The sequence below is a fragment of the Engystomops pustulosus genome, chromosome 6, assembly GCF_040894005.1.
Source record: "Engystomops pustulosus chromosome 6, aEngPut4.maternal, whole genome shotgun sequence".
Taxonomy (NCBI): domain Eukaryota; kingdom Metazoa; phylum Chordata; class Amphibia; order Anura; family Leptodactylidae; genus Engystomops; species Engystomops pustulosus.
In genome coordinates this window covers 167,281,648-167,303,863 of record NC_092416.1, presented here as the reverse complement: position 1 = coordinate 167,303,863, position 22,216 = coordinate 167,281,648, and the positions used below count along the sequence as shown (strand labels likewise).

At 43.3% G+C, this 22,216-nt stretch overlaps 2 protein-coding genes across 4 annotated transcripts; one reads left to right on the top strand and one right to left on the bottom strand.

Annotated features, from left to right (window-relative positions):
* Positions 1-2,756: 2,756 nt before the first annotated feature.
* On the bottom strand, positions 2,757-6,717 carry ARL16 (ARF like GTPase 16). 2 transcript variants are annotated; one of them, XM_072112260.1, is made up of 5 exons: positions 6,552-6,717; positions 5,108-5,163; positions 4,810-4,926; positions 4,339-4,454; positions 2,757-3,233 (listed from the first exon to the last, which is right to left on the bottom strand). In XM_072112260.1, exons 1-5 carry the CDS (start codon positions 6,610-6,612, stop codon positions 3,068-3,070), a joined length of 516 nt encoding a protein of 171 aa, XP_071968361.1. In that variant the 5' UTR covers positions 6,613-6,717; the 3' UTR covers positions 2,757-3,067. The 2 variants fall into 2 exon arrangements, with proteins under 2 accessions (XP_071968361.1, XP_071968362.1); XM_072112261.1 differs by lacking the exon at positions 6,552-6,717 and having other exon boundaries at positions 4,810-4,949; positions 5,108-5,148.
* HGS (hepatocyte growth factor-regulated tyrosine kinase substrate) lies at positions 6,628-22,216 on the top strand. Of its 2 annotated transcripts, none has more exons than XM_072112258.1 (21): positions 6,628-6,818; positions 8,427-8,511; positions 9,332-9,407; positions 10,407-10,499; positions 12,151-12,274; positions 14,063-14,115; positions 14,485-14,553; positions 14,682-14,806; positions 15,616-15,694; positions 15,937-16,035; positions 16,444-16,539; positions 16,628-16,666; positions 16,747-16,893; positions 16,982-17,195; positions 17,286-17,458; positions 18,481-18,621; positions 18,708-18,885; positions 18,968-19,095; positions 19,280-19,390; positions 19,482-19,577; positions 20,369-22,216. In XM_072112258.1, exons 1-21 carry the CDS (start codon positions 6,782-6,784, stop codon positions 20,468-20,470), a joined length of 2,265 nt encoding a protein of 754 aa, XP_071968359.1. In that variant the 5' UTR covers positions 6,628-6,781; the 3' UTR covers positions 20,471-22,216. The 2 variants fall into 2 exon arrangements, with proteins under 2 accessions (XP_071968359.1, XP_071968360.1); XM_072112259.1 differs by having other exon boundaries at positions 6,629-6,818; positions 16,985-17,195.

The window sequence follows — 22,216 nt, the reverse complement described above, 5'->3', positions numbered from 1 at the left end:
TGCGAGCTTACGTATTTTGGCCAAAAATTACTTAAAAAATATATATATTTTTGAAGTAACTGTCCATTTTGGCCAAAATATAAACTAATACCTCATTAAAATTTGTCATCTGTATCTTATATTTAAATGTATACATAAATAGCTTAATAAAAATGCAATTTGTTGCTGCACTCACAAAGTACCAAATTCCCTGTACAAACATCCGACTACAAACTTATTCCATACTGTTGTCTGTCGGGGAAAAATGGCATCTGTGACTCCTTCTATTCAACAGGTAGATGGACTTGGCCAACTTAGGGTGCAAAAAGGACAGGATGACCACCCTGGTCATACAACCATCCTTGTTCTTATACAGTAAACCCTTGGGGTTGTTGGTTGGTGTTACAGGCAGTCCCCGGGTTAGGTACAAGATACTTGTACTTAAGTTGAATTTGTATGCAAGTCAAAACTGTATATTTTATAATTGTATTTCCAGACAAAATCTTTTTTTTTGCCCCACTGACAATTGGAGTTTCAAAATGTTCTGCTGTAATGGGAGCAAGGATGATCAATAAAGCTTCATTACAGACACCTTACAGCTGATCATTGCAGTCTGGGACTATAGTAACATCCAGAGAGCTTCACCAGAGGTCACAGACAATACAGACGACTTATAGACAACCCCGAGTTAAAGACAGACCCGTCTGTAACTAGCGGTCGCCTGTAAGTTGGGTGGGTCTTAAGTAGGGGATCGTCTATATATATGTCAATAACAAGGTGCGCTGACTGACACTGACTTCTATAGGGTCATGACTCCTATCAGAGTAGAGCTTATTTTCTCAGCACACATGCTCCATGAATAAGGCTACACTCTGTAACACGTTGGTCTTCTTTTCTTTTGTCCGTACTCCAGTGTTTTCCGGTTTCCTTCATTTCCAGTAGAATAAAGGACATCATTATATATTAGCATTCATTGGGTGTTGAATACAGATTCCCATTTGGATTTGTTCATCGGTGGCTTCTAGTTGTTGCTTCTGTGCACTGGAACAAAACATGTGGTGACCTTATTTTTCTATGGTTTTTGTGTTTCCTCACGAATACCTTCATGACTGCCATATGGCTAAACATGTCCTTTATGAACATATCCCATGTAAAAATCATTTAAAGGAAACCTACCATTTAGAATGGCAGGGGTAAGCTGTAAATACCGAGCACCAGCTCAGGGTGAGCTGGTGCCGGTGCTTAGTTTCGTCAGTGTTATTAACCGCTGTAACGCGTTTTTAACACTTTTTAAACTTTATAGCAGAAGCTGCTTCGGCGCTGCGTGCGCACGGTCCTGCGCGCGCCTACATAGGAAATTCCGGAGACGTTGCGCGCGCACAGTCGCGTGCAGCACCGAAGCCTCTTCTGCTATAAACTTTAAAAAGTGTTAAAACCGCGATACAGCGGTTAATAACACTAACGAAAGTAAGCACCGGCACCAGCTCACCCTGAGCTGGTGCTCTGTATTTACAGCTTACCCCTGCCATTCTAAGTGGTAGGTTTCCTTTAAACAGTCTCCAGAACTGTTGCACCTAGCAACACAATTCTGGTGTCCTTTTAATGTAAAAGTTTCTAGGTGAAACAGAACTGGAGATATACACTAAATAAAATTACAGTAAAAATTAAATGATTTTTAAAAACAGATCTCAGATATACAGATTAAAATTCTACCAAAAGTCGCCCAGCTTGCAACCAAAAAAAAACAAAAAAACAAAACCCTTTTTGTCCACCAGGGCTAAAGTGAATAGAAAAAATAAAATAAAAATCCTTCGTGCTTTCCTTGCGCACTACTCCGTTCTAGAGACACATTAATCATTCAGCTTCTCGGTATTAACGTCCCGATCGTTCACAATTACACATATTATATTGTTCAAGCTTGTTTTTTCTTTTTTCACATAATCTTTATTAATTCTCCTGATACGTCACATCCGTTTCACGTCATCAATGACGTAGAGTTTTTTTGTATATATGAAAAAAGTGTTCAATGTACCTTTAGAATTGTATGTAATTTTTGACCTGACGAAGGCTCCAGCCCAGAGCCAAAACGCCTTGTGTTTTACCTTTCTATTAAAATTATTTTATGGATATAAGAGTCCGATCCATTCACTGAGTGCAGCAGATCCTACCAGAACGGGACAATACCTCGTGGTACCTAAAGCAAGGGTACCAGAGTTGTCTGCAGACACCCAGGCCATCACACTGGCACTGAATTTGCCAGACAGGACTCAAAGTATCCTCCCGCAGTCCCTGGATATGGGTTATTTAGCACTATGTTAAGGAGACTCATTCTTGTCAGCCTGTAACTTCAGGAGGTGTAGACTGAGCTGGATGATTATTGGAGCTCCTGCTCCAGTCCCGTAGTTCTACCCGTTCAGGGGACCCTGGAGACAATCCAAATTTCTCCTTCTTTCTACTGTATTTGTGTCCCTATGATGCCAAAACGATAGAAAGCTGTGACAGCTGGAGCAGGGAGGGATAAGTTACTGCTTAGACTACTGTGTTGACACTTTGCAAAAAAGTGGGTTTTGGTTGTAGTTTGGGCACTCAATGTCTAACAGGTTCACCATCACTGTCCTAGATTGTACTCTCAGCGTAGGCCAGGGGTGCACAGCCCATACCTTTAACAGCCTTGGTCATCATCTACAAACATCAAACATTCAAGGTTAAACACAAATTAGTTCTATTTTTGCTTTTTGAGGTTGTGAATAGGTGTAGAGCAGCAAATAATGAACTAATTGATTTTAAAAAATTTTATACACAAAAATACAGTGCTTACAAAAAGTTACAAAATAAATATAAATGTCACACACATGAAGAAACAATTATAAAAATAAATAAAAAATTCTATAGGCAGAAGAGCAGAGATCCAGCTGCAGAAAACCACTGGATTTCTGTACAGAACTGCAATCTTGGCTGCATCTCCCGGTTCTGTTATGTCCTTGAAGGGTACCACTGGACCCCTAAACCTCATACCTTTTATATAACAGGAGGACGACCAACTGAATGCAAGATGGATCATATGTAAATAATATCTTGCCAACTATGCTCAGTGGCTGGCAGATGATTGCAACCACTGCAACACCTCCTGCAGCCCGCTGCCCTCCAGGGCGCTAGTTTCCACAACAGTGATTGGCTGCTTAGCGCAGGCTATAATGTCATCCAATCGGAACAGTGATTTCATCTCCACTAGAGACATATAACATGGCAGATCCCTACAAGAGAACAGACCATCTGTATTAGTCTCCAGCATGTAATGTACAAGAATGAGCAAAAGTTTTCCTTTAAATAGTTTTTCCACTCTTGCTAAATATCAAAGACTCAGAGAAATGATCATTTTTTGCAAGCATGTGCAAAACTGACCATACCTTACCCCCAAATCCCCTATTTTCTCCACTAATGTGAATGTAGTAAAGAAAATTCTAGATAATCCATCATCTAGGAAAGATGAAGGACACTGGGTAAAGAAATATACCATAAAAATCCATTCTGATAAACCAGGGACATTACTCATAGATCCAGGCACCGGGACTGTGGTAATCTTCTTATATGTATTATCCATGGCCTCCTCCCTTCTAATATCAACTTTTAGAATTCTACTAATGTGTCTGAAGGACTATGGGGGCGTTACTAGAGCCCCTCATTGTTGCAGCTTCATAGGGGTTTTCCTACATAGACTATTTATAACATACTCTAAACGACTTATGTCATGAATAAATTATAAATGTGGGTTCCACATTTACAGTGACAATATCAGAGATTATACGCTTGGCTCTACCATAGAGTTGAATGGATACTCTCCATACAGGATGGATATGGGAAGGGGGTCAGAGGACCTCTATGTCTGACATCGGTGCGGTCCCAGGGATCCTGTGGATAGGTCATACATAGTCTTCATGGGAAAACCCCTTTAAGGATTGGAAAACTTTTGTGTTACATTTGTTTCACTCCCAGCTTCCCCCAGATACCATTTGTAGTGTTTTAATTACAAAGATGTACGAGGGCTTGTTTTCTGCAGGGGAAACCGTACTTACTAGTGGCACCATTTCAGATTCTGTGTTGATATTGTTGAACAATGACGGGACATACAAACGGTTATTCCGATTTCCACAGAGGGGAGATATTTCTTTAAAATGTTGTCTGAATTAAAGTAAATTTCTTTGCTCTCATAAGGGTTATAGGCTACAGAGTGCACTCATCTCCGGAGCAAGTGCCATGGAGGCCCCTCATTTATGTATTTGTACATGTGTGAATATATGTGTAGTGGATGTCATCTGTTGATAGAATTCTAGAAGCTAAAATGCCATGAACATTGCTTACGTTTTGTTGAACACAACGAGGACGGACACTGTGGAGAGAGCCGGAGAAGACAGCACGGACAGGAGCTGCATACAAGATGCAGAGACCTGATTTGGGTTCGCAGCATCCACAATAAACTAGAATAAAGAAATATATTCATTTAATACCCAGTAGTATCCCAACAGTTGCCTCAAACTCTGCATTGATACAGTCACATGTGATATTCTGCAGCAGGTAATATATCAAAGAAGTACCAACCACAATAATTAACGCTCCAGTCACAGCTGATTCATTGAATAATACCTGGTGCAGGGCCTGAAGGGAGGAGCAGGACTCATAGTCATTGTATTCTTAGAACCTAGGGTCCTGCTCCTCCCTTCAGTCCCTGCACAAAGTATAATTCAATGAATCTGCTGTGACTGGAGTGTCCCTTTAAGGAAGTGATTCAGAACTAGTGCCACCTACCCCCTTTCTTAAAGTGACCCTCCTTACCAGCACAGTTTTACAGTCCTTGTAGTAACTGGGCCAGATGGGCACCATGGAGCCCCCCACCTCTCGCACGGTCACACAAGTTCTTTGTATGGTCAGATCCGTCAGGTTTGTGCCGACCTTCAGTAGATTTTTTCATTATTCCATAATTTATAAAAAAAACAATATATAAGCAATTGTGTATATTCTCTCTGTTCAATACAAAAACAGTAGGAAATGCAGAATTCTTAAAGTTTTTTTTTACAATTGATATTTATGACTTATGGATAGCCGATGTATGATGGCTGGGGGCTCCACTTACGGTGGGCTGGGTGGGAGGCGCATCTCCTAGATCGGGGGAGTCTCTAGTGCACAGCTGTACAGAACAAGGTTACGGAATAGTGAAAGAGTTTGTGATATATGAATAGGGCCCGCACCTCAAGATCGCATTAACCTGCCCTCAAACTACCATAACGGGGCGTTATAAGAAAACGTAACACTTTACACTTAAAGCGGTTGTTCACACCGGACCATGAGTGAGACAGCCAGGTATTCCATCCCATGGACCACCCCTTTAAGTTACAGTGTGTACCTCAGACACTGCAGAACATCATATATTCTTATAATGCAACCTCAGCTGCTGCAGAACCTCACCTATCCTCATAATATGCAACTCGGCGGTTGCAGAACCTCATATATTCTTATACTTTCTACTTCAGCTGCTGCAGAACCTCATATACTTAGAATGACACCTCAGCTGTGGCAGAACCACATATAATGCAACCTCAGCTGCTGCACAACCTCATACATTCTTATATTGACACCTCAGCTGCTGCAGAACCTCATATACTTAGAATGACACCTCAGCTGTGGCAGAACCACATATAATGCAACCTCAGCTGCTGCACAACCTCATACATTCTTATACTGACACCTCAGCTGCTGCAGAACCTTGCGTATCTTTATAACATGCACCACAGATGCTGCAGAACCTCATACAACCTTACAATGCATCCTTCAGGTAAAGCAGTACCTCAAATATTCTTACAATGTGCATATCTGCTGCTGCAGAACCTCAAATATCCTTATACTTTGCACCTCAGCTGCCACACAACCTCATACATTCTTATAATGTGCACCACAGCTGCTGCACAACCTCATATATTCTTATAATGTGCACCACAGCTGCTGCACAACCTCATTTATTCTCATACTTTCCACCTCATCTGCTAAAGAACCCTTTAAATATCTTTATACTGACACCTCCGCTGCTGCAAAACCTTACATATCCTTGGAATATGCACCACAGATGCTGCAGAACCTCATACATCCTTACAATGCATCCCTCAGCTGCTGCAGAACCTCATACCCTTATACTTTGCACCTCTGCTGCTGCAGAACCTCTTATATCCTTATACTTTTTCACCTCTGCTTCTGCACAACCTCATATATGCCTATACTTTGCACCTCAGCTGCTGCAGAACCTCATATATGCTTATACTTTGCACCTCAGCTGCTGCAGAACCTCATATATGCTTATACTTTGCACCTCAGCTGCTGCAGAACCTCATATATGCTTATACTTTGCACCTCAGCTGCTGCACAACCTCATATATACTTATTCTAGCACCTGAGCTGCTGCAGAACTTCACACACACTGAATGTAACTACTACACTTCCCCTCAGTGGACACTGTGAGTAGTAGTCCTCTCTCTCGGCTGTTACTGTACATTAGTACCAATAAACTATTAACCCCTAAAGGATATTCTGCAGTCTCTTCATAAGTAAAGTCTTCCCGACGCCGGAGGGCCCGAGAACCAAACACATGATCCATCAGCTGGAACAGCCGCCCGCCTCCTGCAGTAACCAAGGAATCGCTGGGCAACCTCCCCTGACGTCACTTCCGGCCATCGCTGCAGACCCCGCCCTATTGTTTCCGGAAGCGGAAGAGTGTCGTCCTGCTCGGTGTTAGGCTCCCGTTCTCTCCGGTGTCACGATGGGTAAAGGCGGCGGCACGTTTGAGAGGCTTTTGGGTAAGTAAAGAGCGGAGGAGGGGGGAGGAGAGGAGCTCGGGGTCCGGTGTGAGGACTTGGCTCTCAGGGTGGAGGCCGCCATTGTGTCAGCACAGTCCAGTCATCCCACTGAGCCCTGGGACTCCCTGACCTGCACCTCTGCCGTCACGTGATGTGACCTTTCACCTCTCTATGTACTTTATAGACGGGTCATAGACCTAAAAGTAAAAATTTAAAGGGCATTTCCAGACATCAGAGAAATGTCTTAGCATTCTTTGAAATAATAAAATTGGTGATAATATTAATACTACTTATCTCTGCCACCATCTGCTCCTCTCCATGTCCTCCATATCTCTCCATCAGAAGCCATGACCTATCCATACAGTCATGTGATGACCTATGGACTGATATCAGCAGACCGGCTGCGGTAATCAGTAATGTATATGATGGTGTGGGTGGCACTACGGGGGATGGGTAAGGGAAGTTTTCCTGCTGCTATTATGTTATATATTGGCCAATGCCGTTAAAGGGGTTGTAACGCGTTTTATAAAATTCTGATGGATGAGAGTGCGATCCACTAATCACTGGAACCAGGTCCAGTGCACCCTCCTGTATGGAGCACCTGGTTGATTAAGGTCCCATCCCACTATTTTTTAGAGATGCCACCAAGTATCCCTGTGCCCACCGCATCCAATTACTGACCTTAGTGATGACCCCCACGTGTTATGTTATTCGTTATGGAGACCAGTGGGAAGGATCCCTTTCCCTGCTCTGTATGTCAATGATTTTCAAGCCCCTATAAATATTTCGGTCTGTGCTCATTGTAATAACCGCCCACACTCTTTTCTGTTGTGATGCAGTTTTTTATGTCCATACCAGGAGTGGAATTAAAAAAAAAAAGAGAGCAGCTTCTTTCAACGATATTTTCTCACCCGTTCTGATCCACACCTGCTTTTGGCTTCAAAAACTGTATCTGAAAAACTGAACGTGTGAATGCATCCTCAGGCTGTCTTCACACATGTGCAGTCCATGGAAACAAGCTTGTATGTTGACTCAGTCCCACGGGCTGTACACATATTACTGTATGTAGAACTATAATGCACAGACGTCCCAATCTCTTGACCGAACAGATGCATCGGTGCTGCAACAGGTAATAAAGGTTTAGTGTAGCGGTTTGGCCAGACAAGATGTCCGTGTGTTATATTTCTATACACAGGACCGCAGTGCAACATGCGATTGGGGCCCCACTACATAGTTGGAACATGGGGCCTTAGGAAGAAAGTTACTGATAAACGGTCTTACTAGCCAATGCTTACATAACTCTGCCATACTATATTACTGTATCTTTCCTGATGTAAAGGGCACTGAGCAATGTATATCAGTTGTAAGCTATAATAAAATTAGTTAAAAAAATGGGATCTGATAGGTCAGACACTTAGGTGTATACTGTGGAGTTTGTTCCGTATACAGTTATTTCATGATTGCATTGGCTATTAAGATGCCGAATTAGGCCTTGTGCACACTCAAGTGTTCTGGCTGTTGTGTGGAGAATTTTGTCTAATTAAACCTGGTCCTCTGATGTAGTCAGGCCTTTCTCTATTTGTCTGCTTATATCTGTTATTTTTCCAGATAAAGCCACCAGCCAGCTGCTCCTGGAGACAGACTGGGAATCCATCCTGCAGATATGTGACATGATCCGCCAAGGAGACACTCAGTAAGTTTTGAGCGATAGTGAGATTGTATTTCATCTTATTAACACAATTATTTGTAAAGACCAGGACTAGTAAAGCCTTAGTAAGGCCCCATGCACACAACTGTAATTGTGGCCGATCCAGATCATTGCCACAATAGAGGTTTGTGGTACCCAGTCAACGTGTGGTGAGTACACAGGGGCACGTTTACTTACCTGTCCGCTAGAGTTCACCAAAAGTGTATTGACTGACGATCATGCACTGTGCCGCGATTCACTAAGATCGTGCCCCGATTTCTTGCATGTGTCGCTTCCCCGCTCAGGTCCGACAGAGTTCACCATATTTTTAGTGGTGCATCTAAGTGCTTGGTCTTGCGACAATTTGAAAGTTAAATCCCGCACTTAGTCTGAATCAGTTGGATTGTCCAACGGCACGCCCTCCTAAATTGTGTCGCTTGAAAGCCAGTGCAGCTGCGCCAAAAAAGGATCACGTGCAACAAAATCCCAACGCAGACACTTGTTAAATACCTGTGCAAGCCATGTAATCCCCGAAAAAGGAGCACAGTCCGACAAAAGTGAGCAGCGCAACCCTTAGTAATGTTTTTCGCCTTTTGAAGTCCTGACGCTTGTATTGTGCAGCGATTTTATCAGCAATCACTGAGTGCATCAGTTTTTGGAAGTAAAAGTTTTACCCATCACAAGTCATAGCAGATACTACTTGCAATGATTCTGTAGCTTGTGGGGTTGTGTGAATAAAGCCTTCATAAGAAAGGTGTAATGGAACATAAGTATTTGATGCATTTTTACATGCAATGTGACATTTTATGGTTCTTTTTACTTTCAGAGCCAAGTATGCCGTGGCGGCCATCAAGAAGAAAGTTAATGACAAGAACCCACACGTTGCTCTCTTTGCCCTGGAGGTGAGTAGTGGGGATCGGTGGACCATGTCAGTAACACTACATGTAAACACTTGTTGGGGGAAATGGTTTGAAGCAACTTTTCGGTGGTTGCGACGGATATTGTTTTCACACTACATTGCGGTGAAATTATTAGTTGTTGTGATACACCTCACTTTACATCCAGAAATGCCACTTAATATCCTCAGATTCTTTCTCAAGGCTCTGTGGGGGAATTTAGAGCAGATCTGAACTGGTGGAGATTTCTACGGTGTGGGTCAGGACCTGGGTGTAGTATATGTTCATCTGGCAAGTGGAGGAGTGAGCGCTCCTCACCCCTCCCCTCTCCATAGCGAGACATCCTGCCAGGCCATACATAGGGCAAAATATAGAGCATGCTCTTTTTTCTGATGACGGCGCGGTAAAGGACACAAGTTGCGTCTGCCATTCGTACGGCTAGCACATGCCCGCAATATGCGTTGGTGTGAAAGGGGCCTTATAACGGTAGGGCATGTGTTTAGGAGGGGTTTACAATCCCTGTGTTGAGTTTTCTATAATGAGCGGAATTTGCTACATAATGTCCACTTCACATGTCTGTAATTTAATCATTTATTTTTTACATCGGTTATTGGAGCGATCAAATAGAACAGGAGCAAATCTTTCTATTACACTTTATCTCTGTGTAGTCTCCACACATGGTTTTGGCTTGCAATAGCTTGATGCATAAGACCAATGAATTAACTGAGGTGTGAACTGACCCCATTCTAACCAGATATTCTGGTTCTGTGCAAGAAGTGACCCTGGAATAGCCTCATTCACTGACTGACCTTCAGCCTGATTTATTGTCATTAGATGTTATGATTGTAGGGGAGGAGATTTAATTGTGTGATTTCGGTCTGAACTGTCAGATTTTCAGATTTCTACGTCTTTATATTCCATTTCCAGTAATATTTTTATATCAGTTTATCATCTGCCATAGTGCGGAGTCCATGTTTATGTTGCATATTATCTTGTCTCCTGTAGGTATTGGAGTCTGTGGTGAAGAACTGCGGCTCCACTGTTCATGATGAAGTTGCAAATAAGACAACGATGGAAGAACTGAAAGAACTGCAGAAGGTGGTACTAGACGTGTACTGTTGTCTATACGTGTGGTGCTTGATATAAGAAGGAGAGGGACACGGCTATTATACATCTGATTGTTGCATGTGTCAGGAAGGAACATTTTTGACCTAGGGCTGAGATATCGATTAAAAAAATAAAGCTACCAATCACTGGCCTCAGGCATTGGTTGGTTAAGCTACATTTCATTTGATGAGCTACAAAGTTAAGAATATTGGGTTTCCAATGCAGCACTGAGAGGATAGTCTGTAAAGAGAAATGAACTACTTTAACCCATTAAAGGGGTCGTCCACTTTCAGCAACTAATTTATATTGTGTAATGAAAAGTTATACAATTTTCCAATATACATTCCTTATCAGTTCCTCTTGGTTTTCTAGATCACTGCTTGCTGTCATTCTATAGGAAGCTTCTATGTTTACTTGAAACGAACAGAAATCTGTTCCTGGTCTAGTATAACATGTAATCAGAGCTGTGTGTTACAATAAGATGAACACGGACATCAAGTCTGCTTATCTCTGTTCCAGAGTAATCGGTGCCATTAGTTTCATTAGTCAATGTGGCAATTAGGCTCTATACTGTCAGATGGGTGGTGCTTAGCTGAAGCCGACTGCCTGGAACCACCCACCTGACAATATAGCAACAATTGCAATGATCGCTTAGAAATTTTAGGGACTACTTAAGGTTTTTAACATCCCCAGTAGAATCCGTGGAGCTACATCTATTAAAGGGTGTAAAGAGTTTTAAGGAAATGGTGAAAGGTCCTTTTCTGTCTCTAGTTCCTTTTTACCTGTAAAGATCCCCCTGCATTAAAGGGGTTTTCCCACAAACTATAGTTAGGCCATATCCATGACATACGGCCTAACTTGCTGATTAGTGGGTGTCTCAGTGCTGAGACCCCCACAGATCGCGAAAATGAGGGGTCCCACCACCCCTTGCCGCTCCATCAGAGTAATGGAGGAGACGGCCGCGCATGACTGTTCTGCTCCATTAATCTCTATGGAGCTGATGGAAATTGCTGAGCACCGCGCTCACCGATTTCCGTCAGCTCCATAGAGATTAATGGAGCAGAACAGTCATGCGCTGCCGTCTGCTCCATTAGTTTAACGGAGCAGCCAGGTGTTCAACAGACCCCTCGTTTTTGAAATCTGTGGTGGGCTCAGCACTGAGACCCCCACTGATCAGCAAGTTAGGCCCTATGCCATGGACAGGGCCTAACTTAAGTTTGTGCAGAAACCCCTTCAAGCAAAGTTGTATGAGTGAATAATTCTGATTGGCCGTAAAATTCTGGTTTATCAGAAAAAAAAACTGTTATTAGGATTCCCTTTATTTGGAGAAAGTAAGTAAGAGGGTGTCAGTGGGAGAGCGGTAGTATACACACAAGTATATGTCTATGCTCAGCCGGTTCTCCTGCATTGTACTTATACTGTAGCGGAGCTTCCTTATCAGATCAGTCATCTATGGAAATAACCTCACTCTCACGTGACCCTGTGCCACCACTTCCTGCTCGGTCAGGTGAGCCGTGTCATTGAGCTCCTGACTCATTCCTGCCTGTTGTGCTGTATAGAGTTACACCTCCTATAGAGCGGCCTGGCTGTGTGTTATAACCCGGTCACATCTTCTGGTTCACTAACAGAGAATTTTTCTCAGCTTCAGGTGGAACCAAATGTTCGGAATAAGATTCTGTATCTGATCCAGGCCTGGGCCCACGCTTTCCGCAACGAACCCAAGTATAAAGTTGTACAGGACACCTACCAAATTATGAAAGTGGAAGGTAAGGTTTTATCCATATATTCTAATATATACAACATTACAGTATAGTGGATGATGTATACCTTGTGAGTGGTGATGTGCTCTGCATCAATTTAGGATTTAATTTCTTTTTAAATCCAATCACCTGTTCACAAAACTGTGATTTATATCATCTTAGCCAAAGGGGTGGTGACCTTTTATTGTCATACAGCGCACATTGACTTGTCCCCAGGCAAAAGAAGTTGCCACCCACTTGGCTATTTTGCATCTTCTTGGGACCTTTATTGGATAGATTTGAACCATAATTTTAGCTAATTTTTAGCAAGTTATTGTCATTTGTTTTGGAGGCTACATCCACTTTTCTAGTTACTTTTGAAAACTGTTAAGATGACAAAACTATAAAATATTCCAAAAATTTTCTTAAAACTGGTTAATATTGATTTGTACATTTTCCCCATAGTCAATAGTAGGACTGTTATGCTTAATTAACAACTTATTTGATTGAATGTTTTTGCTGGGACCTAACTTTTTTTTCCCCCTTAGGCCCCTTCTACACTGGCGTTTTTCACGCGCGAGTTCTGCGCGTGCATTTGACGCGCAGAACTCGCATTGCACTCTGTCCCATTGTATTCAATGGGTCTTTCTCCATTTGCGTGGTTTTCAACGCGCGTGCTTGCGTTCGTTTGCACGCGCGTCAAAATCGCAGCATGCTCTATTTTTGCGATTCACGCGCATTTTTCACGCCCCATTCAAGTCTATGGGGACGTATCAAAAACGCATTGCACTCGCAAACATTGCAAGTGCAATGCGAGTGCAATGCGTTTTAAACGTAAGGGTTGCTAGGTGACCAGTATAACAGTATTTCCCCTGCTCGCGAACGATCATTTAATTAAAAAAACACAATGAAGAACAGTGAAGAATAGAATAAAACCAGTGAACACAGTGACCACAGGATCATTTAAGATAAAAACACAGTGCAGAACACAGTGCAGAATAGATTACAGATGTTCGGCACATCTGCTTACTTGTCGGGAGATACGCGCGGAGCGGTGCGAACAAAATAGCATGTGAAGAACAATATATATGTGTGTAAAGAACACATTGCAGATGTTTCCATACATCTGCAATGTCTTCTTCACACATATATATTGTTCTTCACATGCTATTTTGTTCGCACCGCTCCGCGCGTATCTCCCGACAAGTAAGCAGATGTGCCGAACATCTGTAATCTATTCTGCACTGTGTTCTGCACTGTGTTTTTATCTTAAATGATCCTGTGGTCACTGTGTTCACTGGTTTTATTCTATTCTTCACTGTTCTTCACATCTGCTAAATTGTCGGGAGATAATATACGCGCGGAACAGTGAAGAATAGATCGCAGATGTTTGCAAATTATCAGAAGACATTATTTTTCAATTAAATAACACATTTTAATCCCAAATCATGGTCCCTTTGAAAACTGCTCGAGTCTCCCATTGAAACGCGCGTCAAAAATGCGCCGAAAACGCAAAAACAACGCTAACAACACGCGCGTGAAAAACTCAAAAACGCAAATTACTCCAAGGAAAAATGGAACAAAAACGCAGCCAAAACGTCAGTTTTTCACGCATTGCACCCTGACGTGAAACGCAACGCTAGTGTGCAAGAGGCCTTAGATGTTTAAAGGCAGGAAAACAAAAACTTGTGTCCCAGCACCATCATAATAAATCCAAAGTGTCTTAATTGAAAATCCTTTGTAATCATTGCTTGGAGTGTTTGACAATGTTTTAAAGTTTTGTATTCAAGTCTTTTTCATTTATTTTCATTTCAGGGCACAATTTCCCAGAGTTCAAAGAAAGCGATGCCATGTTTGCGGCAGAGCGGGTATGTAAGGTTAAAGGGGTCTCCTACAGATATTTTCCACTATAAACAGGAGAATTGATATGCGTAATAACATGAGGTTTGACCATTGGGACTCCAAGCAATTGTGAGAAAGGAGGTGCCGGAGTCCATTGGTTGAACGAAGCATATCAAACCTGTGCTCCTCGGGCCCCATAGACGACGGTGGAGCCATGGTTGTGGATGCATTAGAGGTTCTTGTAGCAACCAGTGTTATAACAGCTGGGTACCCCCCCCCCCTCCTCCCCCCCCAAAAAAAACAAGTTCCATATAATGCTATAAAATTGTCATGTCCTTGAAACTTGGTGCTTTGGCTATCTAATAGTTAAAGTGTTGCCTTTGCTTATTTCCTAGGCTCCTGACTGGGTGGATGCGGAGGAGTGTCACCGCTGCCGCGTTCAGTTTGGTGTGGTTACACGTAAGGTGAGTGACTCCCAGTACTACACTTTATTATTTCTCCACCACATCCCGGTATCTTCTATTTTTTATGTTTTTACACTAGATTGACCCTAGTAGTGTCCATACTTACACGTGTACCCTTTACTTCCCAGCATCACTGCAGAGCCTGCGGACAAATCTTCTGTGGAAAGTGCTCTTCAAAATATTCAACCATCCCCAAGTTTGGCATTGAGAAGGAAGTGCGAGTATGTGAGCCCTGCTACGAGCTGCTGAACAAGTAAGAATTGGACTTGGTGGTTATCAGCCTTCACTATTTGGTCTTGAAAGCGTATAGCAGTGTGTACATCCACCTAATGAGCTGAACATACATGCTCCGGTCTCTGCATAGTGACCCCCCATCCACCACACGCATCCAATAGAAATAATTTCCTTCCCTGCTCGTCAGCATGGCAGTGTGTTTGAGAAGACACCCTTCGTAGGGGAGGAATAAATAGACTGTATTGTGGGCTACAAGAGGGGAAGGTGGCTGGGCACATTGATAAAAGTATTTGTTTTATTCTAGAAGCACTGCATATCTATTTAAATAGGACATGTCGCACTGATTTTGGGTCCCAAATCAGCCTGTAACAGGTCTCTACGTGGCCCCCGTGTAAAAAAAAAACAAAGACAAATATTTTTACTTGCCTAGATGCCTAGCAGCTTTGTCCTGCGTTCAGCTCTTCTTGTAAAGCTGGGATTAGTCCTGGCTTCATTGTGTAAGCGATGTACCCACGGCGCATGTGCACTGAAGCCGGGGTGTACTACTCCAGTTTCACTTGCAGTGAGTTCCAGCACATGGAGCTCGGGAGGGAAGTTGAATATAAAAGTTTTTTTTTTCATTGCGCCCACGTAGAAATTTCATAGAGGTCGATTCAGGGCACTAAACCACCGACCCAATCATGTGCGTGGTTTAGTGCCCCAAATTGCCCTGACAGGTTCTGTTTAATCCAGCCATTCCGGACATGGCTGTGACAATGATTTGTGGGATGACCTCTTTTATTAATTTGTCTTTCACTGTATTCCTTACAATCTTATTTACCTTTGTAGGAAGGGTGAAGGCAAAGCCGCCACCAGTGGTGAACTGCCCCCTGAGTACCTGACCAGCCCCCTATCCCAGCAGTCACAGGTGAGGCACAGATTCAACAGTTCATGTATTTCTATGTTGCAAAAGTCACTGGCTGCTTCCTTGGCAGTTTCTTAGAGGGGCGGTCATGATGCCTCGGAAGTGTAGCTGATCCTTTTGAATATAATATAGGAATTCTGTACACCTGTATCTATGTAGGTTAGGTTTATAAAGGTTGTAGTGTAGATGTATGGCTCCTCTATGCTCTGCTTGTTTTTTGTACTGACTTGTGTATTCTGTCTTAGATGCCTCCAAAAAGAGATGAAGCAGCGCTGCAGGAGGAAGAGGAGCTGCAGCTAGCGATAGCCTTGTCCCAATCTGAGGCTGAAGAGAAGGAAAGGATGGTGAGCAGAATCATGGGCTGTGTCTGGTGACATCCCTTTTACACTTCCTCTGGAATTTATTCATACCTTAAGGGGGTTGTCCAGCCACATCAAGGAAAGGGGATAACTATCTGGTTTGGGGTCCCTGTGTTGGCACTCTTATGGATCACGAAAACGAGTGTCTGTTGTACCCCCAAATTACAGCTGCAGTATACACATTCACTTACTGTTCTAATCCACTGAATGGAGCAGAAGTGTAAATTTCCAACCTGCCGCTCCTTTTATATGGCGTATAGGAGACCTCCGTTCTCATGATCCACTATTGGGACCCCCACTGAATTTAGCAAAATATCCCCTAACCTGTGGATAAGGGAAGCCTTGATGTGGATGGACCCCTTTAATTTCTGTAAAATCTATTTTTCTTTTCAGAGGCAGAAGAACACCTATGGCATGTATCCAAAAACTGAGCCCACCCCGGTCACCTCCTCTGCTCCTCCAGCCAGCACCCTGTACTCTTCTGCTGTGGTGAGCTACTAGAAGTTTGGAAAAACTAAATAAAATGAGATTTGTCAACCCAATCAGAATTGTGAAATATTTCCTTTCTCGTTTCTAGAATTCTTCTGCTCCTTTTGCTGAAGAAGTAGACCCAGAGGTAAATGTGTTTGGTCTGTATAGATGCCGTAATGTTTTGTTCATTTGGGCCATTGCTTATCTTTTTCCTCTCCTGTGCAGCTGGCCCGGTATCTGAACCGGAATTACTGGGAGAAGAAACAGGAGGAAGTCCGGAAAAGTCCAACTCCTTCCGCACCGGTACCAATGAGCGATCCAGTAGTGCAGGTGGCGGAGGTGCCGCCTGTGAGCATGGTGAACGTGATGGAGGTAAAAACCCTGTTTCTCCTGCTGCATGTCATAGGGGTTATAATAGACCTGTAAATGAGTTCTGGACTGAACTTCTTCTTCCTTCCAGCAGCAGTACCAGAATGGGGAGTCGGAGGAGAATCATGAGCAGTTCTTGAAGGCTCTGCAGAACGCAGTCACCACATTTGTGAACCGCATGAAGAGCAACCACATGCGCGGCAGGAGCATCACCAATGATTCTGCAGTGCTGTCACTCTTCCAGTCCATCAACAACATGCACCCTCAGCTCCTGGAGCTGCTCAACCAGCTGGATGAGAGGCGACGTATGTATCAAAGAAAGCGACTTGTGTGTGCAGTGAGGTTCTGGGATGACACAAAGACCATTAAAAATGTCATGAATCTTTTCTGTGCAGTGTACTATGAAGGTCTGCAGGACAAGCTGGCCCAGATCAGAGACGCTCGCGGAGCACTGAATGCACTGAGGGAGGAGCACAGAGAAAAGCTGAGACGGGCAGCCGAGGAAGCGGAGAGACAGCGGCAGATACAACTGGCACAGAAGCTGGAGATTATGAGGCAAAAGAAACAGGTGTGTGGACACTATAGCATTTTGTCAGCTAATCCTAATATTCTGCACCGATTTGTCTGAACTATCTATGCTGGGTGAACAGGAAAATGACCTATTAGTATCTGCAGGGATACTAATATATACTACTAGTATCTTATAAACTCGTAGGCCAGACTGGTTCTGAGAGTCCTGGCACGATGCATTATTCCTTATCGATCTGCATTCCCATAACCGGGACTGCAGAATTCCTCGAGGCTGTGACTTACAAGCTCATTAAGTGTCTAACTGATGGGCTCCAGATTACTGGAACATGACAGCAGGGTACATTGTGTGTTCACCTGCTTGTTTGGAGAAGGGTCAAACATGCCTACACTCTTCCACCATCAGGCATGTACTCACTTTGGCAGTCCCACCAATGAGAATGCTTGTATGCAGTTTCAATAGGACACTAGACACTGTTTTCATGATCACCTGCTGATCCCCCCTATAGATCAGACATGTAACCTCTATCCAGTGGATAGATTATATGTTCAGCAAAGAGATGTCCCCTTTTGAAGGACATTTTCCCCACTAAAGAGAATAAACCACAAGATAAGTGGCAAGTATCTGACCACTGGGATGTCCAGGGTATAGTACATATAGTACACAATTGCACCTACAGACCCTAATTTTGTGATTGTTGGGGTTGTCAGTGTATAGATTGCTAACTATCACATAACTTATCCCCTATCCTGTTGAAACCCCTTCAAGGCACACAGAAGTATTGCCCTAAGTTATTAGATGTCCTCTGCAGTAGACCCTTAGTGACATATAAGGGAGGATTACTACATCATCCAGTGATCTGAATCCTTGGTGGATGTAGTATTTCTGTGCATACATGTATCCGGCAGGATCTGCTCCAGCTGCTCAACAAGGCCAACCTGTGGCAACTACCAACCCAGCATATACGTCTTACCAGCTTCTGTTATTCCCAGGTTTAGAAGCAAAACCATTGACGTTTATTATGAAAGTGAACGATAACCATGAAATGCCTTGTCTTGTAGGAATATTTAGAGATGCAGAGGCAACTTGCCATCCAGCGCCTGCAAGAACAAGAGAAGGAGAGACAGATGAGGCTGGAGCAGCAGAAGCAGACCATCCAGATGAGGGCCCAGATGCCAGCGTTTCAGCTCCCCTATGCACAGGTTCGTTCCCCTTTCTACAGGCAATGAGTTGTCACCATAAGATGTCATTGACATTAGGTTTTAACTCTTACTTTCTTTTCCTTTAGTTGCAGTCACTACCATCCTCTGGCGGTGTTATGTATCCTCCCTCGGGCCCTAATGCCTATCCTGGCACATTTAGTCCTTCTGGGTCAGTGGAGGGCTCCCCTATGCATGGGGTATACATGAACCAGCCTGGGCAGCCAACCTCTGCTCCATACCCTAGTATGCCAGTGCCTGGTGGCGGTGAGTACAATTAGTATACAGAGGTGTCTGTGTAATCATATGGTGACCGGTCATGTATAATGTCTGCATTATCTTCTTACAGATCCCAACATGGTAAATGCATACATGTATCCGCCAGGATCTGCTCCAGCTGCTCAACAAGGCCAACCTGTGCCAACTACCAACCCAGCATATACGTCTTACCAGCCCACCCCTACACAGCCTTACCAAGTAAGTAGTGCCATGGAGGAGCACATACACCTGATGTGATATGGAGGAAAATCTGATTTTGTTATGTTTCTCGACATAGACCGTATTCTACTAAGAATTATCATTGTGTACTGGAGCGGAGTGTCACGTGTTGTGGTTATATACTACAATATTAAGAGATCTTTTATGTTGCTCTGTTTTAAAGAACGCGGCCTCCCAGAGCCTCCCTTCCGTTTCCCAGAATCCTCCAGCCAGTGGGATGACTTACATGGGTGCGCAGCCTGTGCCCATGGGTTATCAGCCTTACAATATGCAGGTCAGTCCAAACGATGCAAAATGTAGTAACCATTTGTCTTTTTATGCAAAGACTGAAATCTGTAATTATATCCATTGTTCTGTCTTCATAGAACCTCATGACTAATCTCCCTGGACAAGACCCAGCAATGAGCAACATGCCCTCCCAGCAGCCTTTCCTCCCTGGACAACAGCCTATGTATCAACCAGTAAGTGGCAGATTATCAATTCGCATTGGGGCTTGTCCTACAATTAACCTTTTAGATCAGTACAATCAGTTTTCCTGATGTCATTGGTTCATAAATATCCCAATGTACGTATATTGCTGTTGCTCCAGTGTCCCCTTTTGTTCTAATTTTAGAACATCCCACTTATGAGTCCGGTGCTGGTGAGAAGAAGCTCTTTCTAATGCTAATACTTAAAGGGGTAATCCCAGGTCTGCAGGTTATTCCTTGCCCAGAGAATAGGAGATAACAATCTGATCAGTGGGATCTCACTGCTAGGATACTCACCAATAATAAGAAGGAACCCCAAAAGTGGGTTTCTCGTTCTCCATTCTTTACTGGGTTGTCATGATCCATTCTTATGATTGGTGGGGGTCTCAGAAGTCAGACCACCCACCAATCAGATTGTGATCCATTATCCTTTGGCTGGTCTGCACAATATCAGAGATCACACTTTTGGCTGTGTACAGAGCGATGGGACGGAGTAACTGAGCATGTGTGACCAGAGGTTTTGGAAACATTAGGTTAATGTTCTGAGGGGCAATAAAATAAATAGTGGGGGAGGAGATGGGATAACCAATATGTTACAGTAAAGGGCCTCATATCAAGTATGTAAGTGATGGCGAGTTTAAAAGGTAACAAGAACATAAGGATGACAAGGGACAATGCGGATGAGTTGTCAATATTTTAGATTGGTCAGGGTCCTGTACCTGAAAGCCACATATATTCGCTGTTCTGGGTAGTAGAGTATTTTTAACATGCTTTTTCTTTTGCAGATGCCAGTGGGTGCAGGGCAGCAGCAGCCTCCGCAGCAGCAGGGGACACACGGCCACCAGGTGCAGGGAGGGAGCGAGGCCCAGCTAATCTCCTTTGATTGATCTCTGAAGACCTGCTACCGGATCAATTAACCTGTCCCTTCCCACGATTCCTCCTGTTTGTAGCATGCATACGTTGCCAGTACTGCTGCAGTAAAACACTACATCCATGTAACGGCCATCTCCATGTCTGCCCGCCAGCCGCCCTCACATCCACGACGCTGGTAACCCGCTGCTTCCTACTAACATTGTAAAACTCTTTGTAACTTCTCTTTGTCTTAGAATCGCTTTATTGATACCGAGCCTTTTATCCGGCACTAACTGCAAATCATTGTACCCGCTGCTGAGGTGAAGAGGACTGATCTGTGGAGCTGTCTGCATGATATCAGTCCTGTTATATGCTGTATTGAGACATACGGAGTTCTAGTAAGGGGAAGACCCCCTTACTCCAGAGGACCAGCGGTGTCCCGGAGTTATACAGGCGCCCAGTGATTTGGAAATGATCAGTCAGTGGTAATTACAGCTGATTGTATTATTCCGGTGATCAGCGAATTGTCAGGGCAAAAGGATGTCTCTTTAAATAATTATGTCTAATAATAATTGAATAAATCTTTCCTTAAAGGGGTTCTCCATCTGCTCAGATTGTGAGGTAGAGGTCTACCATCATATTCATTCTCTTTAGGACAGCTGGAGACAGCTGCGTGCCGCACTCTGAAGTCCCATAGACATAGAATGGAGCCACAGGGTCAACATGCACTATTCACATAGTGGGAATAGGACCCCAGTTTTTAAGATCTGTTTGGGTTCCTGTATTTGGACCTTTCTATTAAGCAAGTTATCCCTTATCCTGTGGGGATACATTTTAAACCCCTTTAATAAGGTGCTTCTCCGGTGCAAATACAGAAGACATTCCTACACGTCTTCTATCTCATACTGTGCCTGTACTATGGGGAACATTGACTATTGGAAATTTTTACTTTTAAGAAAAAAGCCTAAACTCTCAATTCTAACACATTATATACAGGTTATATATATGTAATCCATTACATAGGAAGCTGCAGAATTCCATAGAAGGATTTCTTTCCAGCTACTCTCCTATAGAACGTCAGATCAGATCCATTGTAATGTAGCCAATGGGCTCTGAGGAGAGCAGAGAAGGTGGGGCTGAAGAACACACGGATGTATCTAGTAATGAATGGCATTCTGCAGCATGCAGTGTATTGGGATGCTATATATTGGAATACATGTTGGCTGCTGAAGTGAAATTTTGACCTTTTCAAATCCAAAATAATCTAAAATCTTTTAAAAAGAAACATAGCAATGTGATTACTACATAGCAGTCTTTTAGCCCCCCCACCTCAAAAAATAAATAAATTGAGCAGTGAACATTGATTTTTCTTGTGTTAATTATGGTTTAAGCAATTTTGACACCTCCAATAGTTAAAATGTTGACACGCCTAGGTGATAAGTGTGGACCATTAAAATTTATACTTCGGCTTCCCAAACCCTCCCTAGATCGAAGATCCAGAGCTGATGTTATCGCCCCTATGCACCCATCATTCGCTGTTGGTTGTGAGTTTGGGCTATTTAATTGCATATGAGAAATGTGTGTTCCTACATGTACAGGGCAGCGGAGGGTCTCACTATGGGCACAGGTAGGTTCTCGGGGGTGATGTACCATTCCAGGTGTCCCCATGTGTTTTGCTGCTTTTCGTGCTTGTACACTGTGAAGGTGCGGGCGAGCACCGCAGAATTCTTGCTTGTAGTAATCTATTGGTTTAGTGACAATAAAAATGTATGTAACTTGGA

Coding starts and splice junctions, on each gene's coding strand:
- ARL16 (XM_072112260.1), bottom strand. CDS start 6,612: ATGTGTTTGGTTCTCGGGCCCTCCGGCGTCGGGAAGACTTTACTTATG. Junction 5,164..6,551: donor ACTTATGAAGAGACTGCAGA/ATATCCTTTAGG, acceptor CTTGTTCTGTAC/AGCTGTGCACTAGAGACTCC. Junction 3,234..4,338: donor CTCGTTGTGTTCAACAAAAC/GTAAGCAATGTT, acceptor GTTCTCTTGTAG/GGATCTGCCATGTTATATGT.
- HGS (XM_072112258.1), top strand. CDS start 6,782: ATGGGTAAAGGCGGCGGCACGTTTGAGAGGCTTTTGG. Junction 8,512..9,331: donor ATCCGCCAAGGAGACACTCA/GTAAGTTTTGAG, acceptor TTTTACTTTCAG/AGCCAAGTATGCCGTGGCGG. Junction 19,578..20,368: donor AACAGCCTATGTATCAACCA/GTAAGTGGCAGA, acceptor TTTCTTTTGCAG/ATGCCAGTGGGTGCAGGGCA.